Below are 12,350 nucleotides of genomic sequence, written 5' to 3' on the forward strand. Positions count from 1 at the left end.
TTTCTATCAAATGCTTTTGATTATTTATTAGACAGCCACACTGTACCAAATCCACTTGGCTGTTGGTGGTTCGAGAACCTTGTTACACGCTTTCATTGAAGTAATAAGATCCTGCTCTTCATAATGGCAGACTCTCAATAGCTGGTGAGTGGGAGAACTTCATGTAAACAACCTCCTCTGAGTTCATTCTTCCGGGCTCATGAGACCAGTCACCTTTTCTTCAGCTGAAAGATCAACACATCAAGAAAATGAATGCTTCTGTCCTAAGGGAACATGACACAATGAGAAGTAATCAATAACTAGAAATAGTGTGGGATCGCCTTTAAAGAAAACATTATGAAATGTAAGAAGGCTACACACACACACAGATTAACACATTTAAAAAGATATCTGAGAGATCCCCTTATCAACTGTGTATTCATGCACAAGTTATTTAAATTCTCTGCCTACATTTCCCAATGTATAAAATAAAGATAATTATGGTTTCCTTAAGGTTGTTGTAAGGATGAAATGCATTGGTAAATGCAGTGAACTTAGAACACTGTCTGACACATACCGAGGAAGGCTAGATTAGTGTTTGCCATTGTTGGCATTAGTATTATTCTTTGACAAAGAGATTTTTAGAATAGTTGAACTGAATCAGACACACCTATGATGAGTCAAATTCAAAGCTAATCTGCAAAATTTGATTCTATGGTACTCTCAAAGACCAAAACCTGAAATGCAAATGAAACTTTGAATTTTTCACTCCTGTAATTCAGTCAGCAGTGGGTCAGGTCAGACCAGGATAATGGGTGTTCTCATAGTTTGGTTCAATTCAAGAAATAGTGACTAAGTAAATTAACTGACGATAAGAATTATAATGTGGTTCTTTAAATGGATCTTATTGCTAGGAAATATACACTGAAGTATTTAGGACTAAAAGGCAATGACGTGTGCACATTATTCTCAAATGATCCAAAAGTATTAAGTATATACTATATACCTAACAGATATGTGTGTGTATATATATGTGTGTGTATATAGAGAGAGAGAGAGACAGAAAGAGTATGGACCTACTATTCTCTGTATTTATCTATATCAATCTAGATACTTATCCAGACAACTATCTATCTAGATCTTAATAGCTAGATATATCTAGATATCTATCTATACATAGAGATAGATATATCTATAGATAGATATCGAGATCTAGATAGATATATAGAGAGAATGGATGATCATATGGGATAAAACACATGTTTAACAAAGGTGTAACAATATGTAACATGGTGTTTTATGTACCATTCTTATTCTTGCAGCTTTTCTCTAAGTTTGAAATCATTTCCAAATAAAAAAGCCCCATTAGGATGGGTTAAAAATTAAAAATAAGGGTAGGCTCAGTTTGGTTATCAAACAAGCCCAGAGCCACTCCAGGACAAGGAGAAGTAACAAGATACAGTCCTAACTACAAGATGCCAGGAGAACTTGGACTTGCAAGAAGGGGATATGAAACAGTTCTATGATTCAGATATCTAATGAAGTCAGGTGAAGATCTACATCCGTCTCCACAAGAGGCTCTGCTTGTCTCCAGGTGGTTAAAACAGGTCACATGTAGCACTAAGAACAACGTTGCTTGAAACCCTTACCAAAAGTTTCATTTTAGGATTTTAGTCTTGAGATTTTAGTACATGCCAGTTATTGCTGATCCCCCTGCCTCAGATTTTTCTCAACTTCAATCCATTTGGCAGGCTGCCGATAGAATAAATCCCTAAATTGTTGCTTTCACCACATTAGTTCCTCACTCAAGAAATTAGCAATGGCTTCCTGTTTTCCACAACACCTCATCTAAACTTAGCTGTCTTGCCAGTTTCATTTTATTTATTTATTTATTTATTTATTTATTTATTTAATTTTATTTATATGAGACAAGGTCTTGTGCTGTCACCCAGACTGGAGTGCAGTGGCATGATCATAGCTCACTGTAACCTCAAACTCCTGAGCTCAATCAATCCTCCCACTTCAGCCTCCTCGGTAGCTGGGACTATAGGAGCTCCATGCCACATGCTATTCCATTTTATGATTTTATATACTTTGACTTGCAGTTTCAACTTTCATGATTTTTTCCCCTTTACTGAAAATAACAGGACCTAAGATTAGACTGACATCTGACTGATGGTTGCTTGGTTATGGTCATGTGGTGTAGTCACTAGGCTTATGCCAAAGCTGTGATTTGTCTGATGTTAAGATAAAAGTTCTTTCCTCCTATTTTTCTATTTAAATAAACTTTTTTTTTTTTTTTTTTTTTTTTTTTTGAGACAGAGTCTTGCTTTGTCACCCAGGCTGGAGTGCAGTGGCACAATCTCGGCTCACTACAGCCTCTGCCCCCCTGGGTTCCAGTGATTCTCCTGCCTCAGCCTCCTGGGTAGCTGGGATTACAGGCGCCTAACACCACACCTGGTCAATTTTGTATTTTAGTAGAGATGGGGTTTCACTATGTTGGCCAGGCTGGTCTCGAACTCCTGACCTCAGGTGATCCCCCTGCCTCAGCCTCCCAAAGAACTGGGATTACAGGTGTGAGCCACCACACCCAGCCAAGAAGATCTATCATGTATTTAGTGCCCTGTACATGTTCTGTTAGCGGCTTCACAGCTCTACCACCCCTTGATAGCATTAACAACTAGTAATGTTGGGAGTAATCATATTTTCATTCCATGCATAAGAAAATTGGAGGGTTGAATAACCAGNTTTGTTTTGAGACAGAGTCTTGCTTTGTCACCCAGGCTGGAGTGCAGTGGCACAATCTCGGCTCACTACAGCCTCTGCCCCCCTGGGTTCCAGTGATTCTCCTGCCTCAGCCTCCTGGGTAGCTGGGATTACAGGCGCCTAACACCACACCTGGTCAATTTTTGTATTTTTAGTAGAGACGGGGTTTCGCCATATTGGCCAGGCTGGTCACGAATTCCTGACCTCAGGTGATCCACCGGCCTGGGCCTCCCAAAGTGTTGAGATGGACTGGTGTGAGCCACCACACCCAACCAAATAAACTTTTTATTTATTTATTTTTTTTTGAGATGGAGTCTCGCTGTGTCACCCAGGCTGGAGTGCAGTGGCGCGACCTCGGCTCACTGCAAGCTCCGCCTCCCGGGTTCATGCCATTCTCCCGCCTCAGCCTCTGAGCAGCTGGGACTACAGGTGCCCGCCACCACGCCCGGCTAATTTTTTGTATTTTTAGTAGAGACGGGGTTTCACCGTGTTAGCCAGGATGGTCTCGATCTCCTGACCTCGTGATCCGCCTGTCTCGGCCTCCCAAAGTGCTGGGATTACAGGCTTGAGCCACCGCGTCCGGCCTAAACTTTTTAATTTTAGAATAGTTTTAGGTTTACAGAAAAGTTGCAAAGATAACATAGAGCTCCCATCTACCTCAGGTCTAGTTTTCCCTATTGCTAACATCTTACATTACTATGATACATTTGTCACAACTAGTGAACCAACACTGGACACGGCTATTAGCTAAACTCCATACTGCAAGGTCCTCTGCACAGGCTACATGGTGGCCGAGTCATTGTGACCCCTGTGACTCACACATACAGGCCTCCTGGAGTCACAAAGCCTGGAGCAACAGGAGAACCACTAAAGAAGAAGAAACAGCTAGTTCCTGCCTTAACTGATTAACCGACCTTGCAGCATTCCACCATTGTGATACGTTCCTGCCCTACCCTAACTCATCAATCGACCTTGTGGTATCATGCCTGTGACCTCCCCCCACCTCATGACTATGCACCTTGTGACATTCTTCCCCTGCCCGAAAAAGCTGCCCCTAACTGTAACTTTCCACTACCTACCCCAAACCTATAAAACCAGTTCCACTCCCACCACCCTTCGCTGACTCCTTTCTTGGACTCAGCCCACTTGCACCCAGCCTTGTTGCAACAGCGTTGTTGCTCACACTCAGCCTGTTTGGGTAGTCTCTTCAATTAGGCACATGCATAACACATACTTTATTCAGATTTCATTAATTTTCTCTGATGTCCTTTTCAGTTCCACAATCCTATCCAGGAGACTGTATTATATTCAGCTTTCCTCCTTTTCTTTATCTTTTTTTTTTTTTTTTTGAGACGGAGTCTCACTCTGTTGCCCAGGCTGGAGTGCAGTGGCGCAATCTCAGCTCACTGCAAGCTCCGCCTCCCAGGTTCACGCCATTCTCCTGCCCCAGCCTCCTGAGTAGCTGGGACTACAGGCGCCCACCACCATGTCCGGCTAATTTTTTTGTATTTTTAGTAGAGATGGGTTTTCACCGTGTTAGCCAGGATGGTCTCGATCTCCTGACCTCATGATCTGCCTGCCTCGGCCTCCCAATTGTTTTGTTTTTTGAAACAGAGTCCTGCTTTGTCACCTAGGCTGCAGTGCAGTTGCACCATAACAGCTCATTGCAGCCTCGACCTCCCGGGCTCAATCAATCCTCCCACCTCATCCTTCTGAGTAGCTGGGGCTACAGGCCCATGCCACCACACCTGGTTACTTTTTTTGTACTTTTTTGTAGAGATGGGATTTCACCATGTTGCCCAGGCTGGTCTTAAACTCCTGGGCTCAAGCAATCCACCTGCCTCGGCATCCCAAAGTGCTGGGATTATAGGCATGAGCCATTGTGCCTGAATCTCTTCCTATTTTTAAATTTTTTTTTTTTTTTGAGATGGAGTCTCACTCTGTCGCCCAGGCTGGAGTGCATTAAATTTTAAAATATTATTTAAAAAGCTAAATGTAACCCTTAAGACTAAAGTATACAGTCTAATAAATGTGATTTCATTACACTTGAATGCTGTATCTTTCCTACTACCCTTGAACATGAAAATTCACAGCATAATCTAGCTCATCCCAGTGAGTGACTAGAAGATTCAATTCAAAGCTTCCTGAAACTTCTCTTTGTGTCAGATCCCTTGGGAGCCCAGAACACCCTTCTCCAACTTCAGGTCCAAGACTACATCTAATTAACTGGTCCAAACAAGTTTTCCTTCTATATATGTATGGTATAAAGGAATTATTATATGGATATTGAATCCCCTGGAATGAATCTCTACTTTTATCTTTTCCATCTTATTTTTGCCCTACTTTCTAAGAGACTTCCTCAAATTCATCTTTCAACCCTTCTATGAGTTTTACACTTTTTTCTATTTTAAATATTTTTGTTCTCTGAACGTTCCTCTTTTAAATAGCAAACTATTTTATTTCTTTTTTTTTTTTTTTTTTTTTTTTGAGACGGAGTCTCGCTCTGTCGCCCAGGCTGGAGTGCAGTGGTGCAATCTCGGCTCACTGCAATCTCTGTCTCCAGGGGTTCAAATAATTCTCCTCCCTCAGCCTCCCAAGTAGCTTGGATTACAGGCACTCATGACCATGCCCAGCTAATTTTTGTATTTATTTAACAGAGACGGGGTTTCACCAGATCGGCTAAACTGGTCTTGAACTCCTGAACTCAAATGATTCATCCGCCTTGGCCTCCCAAAGTGCTGGGATTAGAGGCATGAGCCACCACACAGCCTAAATACCAAACTAGTTTTTTTTTATTACAATCCTTTCTATTATCTGAGTTTAGTCATTCACAGTTTTCTTCTACCTTATAGTCTGTTTCCTCTAAGTTGCTTTGTTGTTGGCTTTCTCTTTGTTTTGATCTCTGTCTTTCACGGTAGAGACTTGCCCCAAGGGTCTGGTAATTCTTATTTAAGAAAGCAGCACTAAAACTAATCGGAAGTTTTTATTCGCAGGTAGATCTTGTCATTGAAATGCTTCACTGTATAACAACTTGATTGGACTTTCTAGCTAGAGAACCCCGTGTGAGCATCTTTAGGCATTTTCCTTTGGGCTGGTTAGATTCCCTGGAGAATAATTTTTCAGTTTCCTGCTTGGTGGGTGAAGGCCTGGTTGTCAGAATTCTAGGAACTGGGTCAAGCGGGGCGGAGGGGTAGAGAATGGTGAAGGAGGGGTGGCGGTGCGGGGCAGAGGGCGGCGGGTAGCGGGGGCGGTGTCTTAATCCCCCTTACTTAATATGATACCTCTGTTTTGGATGCTCCTCCCTTAAGTTCTGTCTTAACCTCTTCAGAGAATACCTCTCTGTCTGCTGAGGATGAGAAAAGGCAGTTGCCTGACTGCACAGACTAGGGGATGGTGTCTGAAGATGTTAATCCTCATTTCATATGCTCTATCCTCTTGGCTATCCCCTTTTGTGGGGTACCCATTTAAATCTTTCATCCATTTGGGTTGCCTTTTTCTTACTGATTTGCAAAAGTTTTTGTTTGTTTGTTTGTTCGTTCGTTTGAGATGGAGTCTCCCTCCCATTGCGCAGGCTGGAATGCAGTGGTGCGATCTCCACTCACTGCAACCTCCACCTCCTGGGTTCAAGCAATTCTCTTTCCTCAGCCTCCCAAGTAGCTGGGATTATAGGTGGGCACTACCACACCCGGCTAATTTTTATATTTTTAGTAGAGACAGGGTTTCGCCATGTTGGCCTGGCTGGTCTTGAACTCCTGACCTCAGGTGATCCACCCCCCTCCTCAGCCTCCCAAAGTGCTAGGATTACAGGAGTAAGCCACCGCATCTGGCGATTTGTAAAATTTTTATAAATTTTAGTTTGGAGTCCTTTACCAAATATGTGCTTTGCAAATATCCTTTTCTAGTCTGGCTTGCCTTTTCTCTTTTAATGGTGTCTTTTGATGAACTGAAGTTCTTAATTTTTACAGTGTCAAATGGAAGCCTCAAACAACTCTCCTGCCTCAGCCTCAATTTTAGCAACTTAAAAAGGAATAATGTAATTTAGAAGTCTGGCTCTCTTTCTGAGCTTGCTATAATATGCTGCAATAGAACTTGCACCGAGCAGAAAACCATCTTCGTTCCAAGGTTCAGGGTTATGTTTCTTGTGCCAGCTGTCATCAAGATTAAACATTACCAGACACAAACTATACCTTGCTATTCTAGGATCACTGGCACCAGTAAACAGGAAGAAAGGGATCAGTCTTGGATTGTTATGGCAGACCATATGGTAACAAAGCTTTGGTCCCTAAAGGCAGAAGGATGAAGCTTCCAGGCCCAGGGAATAATTGTCTCTGCTTCCCTTCTTTACAACTTGCATGTTAACCTAATATCATTTTGGATAAATTTAATGCAATCCTACAGATATCTCGCCACTCCTATCTTCAACAAAGCAAAACAGAAAGACTAAACATTCTGTTATACACAAATGATAAGGTTGTATTACCTTTAACAAGGAGTGGCTTGAAGAGACAGTTGGCCCGCTGGCTAATTATTGACAAAGAGAAGGACTATAAATCAACTTTTCAAAAATAAGAGCCACCATTCAACTGTTTTTGGCCTATAACAATGATAACTTCAGGCTGGGTGCAGTGGCTCACCCCTGTAATCCCAACACTTTGAGAGCCTGAGGTGGGCGCATCACTTAAGGTCAGGAGTTCGAGACCAGCCTGGCCAAAATGGTGAAACTCCATCTCTACTAAAAATAAAAAAAATTAGCTGGGAGTGGTGGTGCATGCCCGTAATCCCAGTTACTCGGGAAGCTGAGGCATAAGAATTGCTTGAACCCAGAAAGCAGAGGTTGCAGTGAGCCAAGATTACGCCACTGCACTACAGCCTGGGCGACAGAGTGAGATCCTGTCTCAATAAATAAATAAATAATGATACCTTCATATAATCAGCTTACTGTCTTTGGCAACTTTGCTGTAAGTAGTTTGTTGGAAGAATGCCAGGAAATAAAATTCCTCAAATTAAAGCTGCTTTGTTGCACACAGCACAGAACAGGGACTCTATAAATATTTATCAGGTGAATTTGAGGGTGCTGAAATGGGTGTATGAGTTATAACTGCCTAAAAATCACTAGACTTCAAGGCTGGGCGCGGTGGCTCACGCCTGTAATCCCAGCACTTTGGGAGGCCGAGGTGGGCGGATCACAAGGTCAGGAGATCGAGACCATCCTGTCTAACACAGTGAAACCCTGTCTCTACCAAAAATACAAAAAATTAGCCGGGCCTGGTGGTGGGTGCCTGTAGTCCCAGCTACTCAGGAGGCTGAGGCAGGAGAATGGCGTGAACCCGGGAGGTGGAGCTTGCAGTGAGCCGAGATCGGCCACTGCACTCCAGCCTGGGTGACAGAGCGAGACTCCGTCTCAAAAAAAAAAAAAAAAAAAAAAAAAAAAAAGTACTAGGCTTCAAATTATTTTAGCCAAGCTACATGGACAGGAATTTGGAACTTATTTGTCTCTTTGTCTCTATGGAGACTCTGGGAGCTGATCAGAGGTACAAACTATTTTCAGGTGCATGCCCCTCTTATGATCCTCATGTCTCAGAGGAGGCTGTCAATCTCTTACTCATGCCAGCTGACAGGTAAGCAGCATGGACCAGTCAGTGTTCAGCTATACTCCAGGCCCTTGTTAGAGAATGAAATATACTCATCTCAAGCCGGTATTTATCAAGAGCTCAACCAAGACCTACAGACCAATGGAATAGAATTGCAAATCTAGAAATAAACCTACATATCTGTAGTCAATTGATTTGGACATTGACAAGGTATCAAGACCATTCATTTGAAGAAAATAGTTGTTCAACAAAGGGTGATGGGACAACTGGATATCCACATGCAAAAGAAGAAAGTTGGACATCTACAGATATGTCACACATATACACCTACATATACTCCGTATATGACATATATATACTTAATTCAAAATAGATCAATGACCTACATGTATGAGCTAAAACTATACAACTCTCAGAAGATAAACTTAAGGCTAAATATTTATGACCTTGGATTAAACAATGATTTCTGAGTCATGACAACAAAAGAACAGGCAACCAAGGAAAAGACAGATAATTTGACTTCATCAAAATTTAAAACTTTTCACTTCAAGGAATACTACAAGGAAGTAAAAAGATAACTCATGGGTAAGAGAACATAACTGTAAATCACATATCTGAGAAGGGACTAGTATATATCTAGAATATATAAAGAACTCATACCCAACAACAAAAAGACAATCCAATTTTTTAAATGGGCAAAGGACTTGAATAGACATTTCTCCAAAGAACGTATATAAATAGCCAATGAATATATGAAAAGGTGTTTAACATCATTAATCATAAGGAAAATGCAAAACAAACCACACTGAGATACAACTTCACACTCACTGGATGTCTATAATCAAAAAGATGGAAACTTACACTTGTCGAGGATGTAGAAAGACTGGAACCCTCATACACTGCTGGCGGGAATGCAAAATGGGGCAGCTGCTGTGTAAATCAACATGGTATTCCTCAAAAAGTTAAATACAGGATTACCATATGACCTAGGAATTCCACTTCTAGGTATATACCCAAAAGAATTGAAAACGTATGTCCACACAAAAACTTGTACACGAATGTTCATAGCAGCATTATTCAGAGTAGCAAAAAGGTGCAAATCCAACCTAAGTATCCATCAACTGATGAATGAATGAACAAAATATAATATGTAACACATCAGAACATTATTCAGACATAAAAAGGGATGAAATACTGGTATATGCTACAACATGATTGAAACTTGAAAACATGCTAAGTGAAAGAAGCTGACAAAAAAATTCTACATATTGTATAATTTCTTTTACATGAATCCCAAATAGGCAAATCCACAGCAAAATGAAGTAGAATAGTGGTTTCCAGGAGCTGGGTGAGGGGAATAGGCACTGACTGCTAAAAGGCATGGGTTTCTCTTTGGGGCAATGAAATGTCCTAGAGTTAGATGGTGGTCATGGTTGCACAGCTTTGTGCATATGCCAAAAACCATGAAGTAAACAGTTTAAAATGGTCAGTTTTATGATATGTTAATGATACCTTCATTTTTAAAAAAAGAGAAAGAAAATAACTATGAAATAATTTAGTAATAGATGATTGAGCTCCACATGATAAGAACTATAATTAGGCCAGGCATGGTGGCTCATGTCTGTAATTCAGGCACAGTGAAGCCAAGGGAAGAGGATTGCTTGAGCCACAGAGTTGGAGACATAGAGGGACCATGTCTCTACAAAAAATTTAAAAATTAGCCAGGCATTGGCAGCACATGCCTATAGTCCCAGCTACTCGGGGGGCTGAGGCAGGAGGATCACTTGAGCCTGGAAGGGTCAAAGTTGTGGTGAGCTGTAATTGTGCCACTGCACTCCAGCCTGAGCAACAAAATGAGACCCTGTCTCAAAAAAAAAATTATACTTGTAATTTTACAACCTGTAATTAAGGTATACAGATGCATAAAGAAAGATGAAAGAAGATTTAAATAAAATTGAGATCATACAAATTTCTGCACACCTTGAAATGGTTCCTAAAAGTCTTCTCTGTATTTGAAGATTTAAGTGTTAATGTTTTTACTATTTGCAGTAAATTCCAAATCTTGGATGATGATTAATCTGTAACTTCATTGAGGGAAGCACTTTTTCCAAGGGCACATCTTTATTGTTTTCCCCTCAGTATGCATAATTATTGTCAAAAATTAAAGTAATACAGAAGGGCCAGGTGCTGTGGTGCATGCCTATAATCCCAGCACTTTGAGAGGCCGAGGCGGGAGGATCACTTGAGCCCAGGAGTTTGAGACCAGCCTGTACAACATGGCAAAGCCTTGTCTCTACAGAAAATTCAAAAATTAGCCAAGCATGGTGGCGCACACTTATAGTCCCAGCTACTTGGGAGGCTGAGGTGGCAGGATGGCTTGAGCCCAGAAGGTGGAGGTTGCAGTGAGCTGTGATCGTGCCACTGCACTCCAGCCTGGACGACAGAGCCAGACCTTGTCTCAAAACAAAAACAAAACAAACGAAAAAGATTAAAGTAATACAGAAAAGCTGTACTCCTAAATCACTCTAACCTTTGAGATAATCTGGTTTTATATCCTTGCAGTTCTTCATTTTAAGGCAAGATACACATTGTGTGCCCTGTGGATGTAGAAGTGTATCACTTACCTGTGAGTGAGACAAGCAAACAGCCATTGTAGAGATGTGAATGTGGCTTTGTTGTATTTTTTGACCATATGCCCAGTAATTCATTAAAAGTTTGAAGTGAGTATTCCTGCACCATTCAAGAATATCAGAATTTATTAAAGTTATGAATAACCGGCCGGGCGTGGTGGCTCACACCTGTAATCCCAGCATTTTGCGAGGCTGAGGCAGGCGGATCACAAGGTCAGGAGATCGAGACCATCCTGGCCAACATGGTGAAACCCTGTCTCTACTAAAAATACAAAAATTAGCCAGGTGTGGTGACGTGTGCCTGTAGTCCCAGCTACTCTAGAGGGTGAGGTAGGAGAATCATTTGAACCCGGGAGGTGGAGGTTGCAGTGAGCCGAGATCGCGCTACCGCACTCCAGCCTGGCGACAGAGTGACACTCCATCTCAAACAAAACAAAACAAAACAAAAACCTATGAATAACTTCATCGATATCATAGTCATAATTCTAGTAGTGAATGCATACTGTACTGAATGTTTCCTAGGTAGCACAGCCCATGCTGACTATTCTGCATGCTCAGGATAATGGAATCCTCCCAACAATCTGTCTTTTACAGATGGGAAAACTGAGAATTAGATAGGCTAAGTAACTTGCACAAGACCAAAAAGATGGCAGAGCTAGGATCTGAACCCAGATGTGGTTGATCACAGAGTCTAACCTCTGAACAACTATACTTCTTAGAATATCATAGATCTACTCCATATGACAAAATATCCACACAAGTCAATGGGGGAAGGAATAAATTACCTAACAAATGGGCCTTACTCCGTATTATATAATAGAATTATTTCTAGCTATTACTAAATATGAAAAGTAAAAGAAAACCATTAAAAATAGAATATAAATTGTACCTTAATTTATAAAAGAAAATAATATTTTAAAAATAGAAAATATAGGTAACTATTTTACTGATTTGGGGGCTTAAGGAAATTATCGAAAATTTAAATCACATAGATTATAGGTAAAAGTATCACTAACACAATTAAAAGACAAACTACAAAGAAGGAGAAAGATTTGCTACTAATATGACTGGAAAAAGTGCTAGTATCCCTAATACATAAAAATCTTTTATTAAACAGTAGGAAAATTGGTGACCTCTCAATAACAAAATGGCAAAGGACATGAATAGAGAATTTACGGAAGAGAAAATATAAAGGGCTAATAAATTACTATAAAATATTCAGTTCACTAAGAAAAAATACAAAGTAAAATAACAAGGGACTGTCATCTTTTGCCATTAATATTGTTAAAGGTGATGAGAATGATGATATGAGTATCCGCCAGATGTGGAAAATGGTGATGTTCATAGGCTTTAGAGCAAAGGATTGGTGGAGCCTTTCTGGAGG

General features: G+C 40.9%; 1 protein-coding gene across 1 annotated transcript in view; it reads right to left on the reverse strand.

Moving 5' to 3' along the window:
* SLC44A1 (solute carrier family 44 member 1) overlaps positions 1-12,350 on the reverse strand; it is a 198,189-nt gene continuing 185,839 nt past the window's right edge. Inside the window, exon 16 of the mRNA XM_017876724.1 lies at positions 1-224. Coding sequence (XP_017732213.1) covers positions 210-224 — 15 coding nt within the window. The 3' untranslated portion in view covers positions 1-209. The remainder of the gene's footprint in view (positions 225-12,350) is intronic.

Source organism: Rhinopithecus bieti, unplaced genomic scaffold, assembly GCF_001698545.2.
Source record: "Rhinopithecus bieti isolate Rb0 unplaced genomic scaffold, ASM169854v2 scaffold_9663, whole genome shotgun sequence".
Classification (NCBI taxonomy): domain Eukaryota; kingdom Metazoa; phylum Chordata; class Mammalia; order Primates; family Cercopithecidae; genus Rhinopithecus; species Rhinopithecus bieti.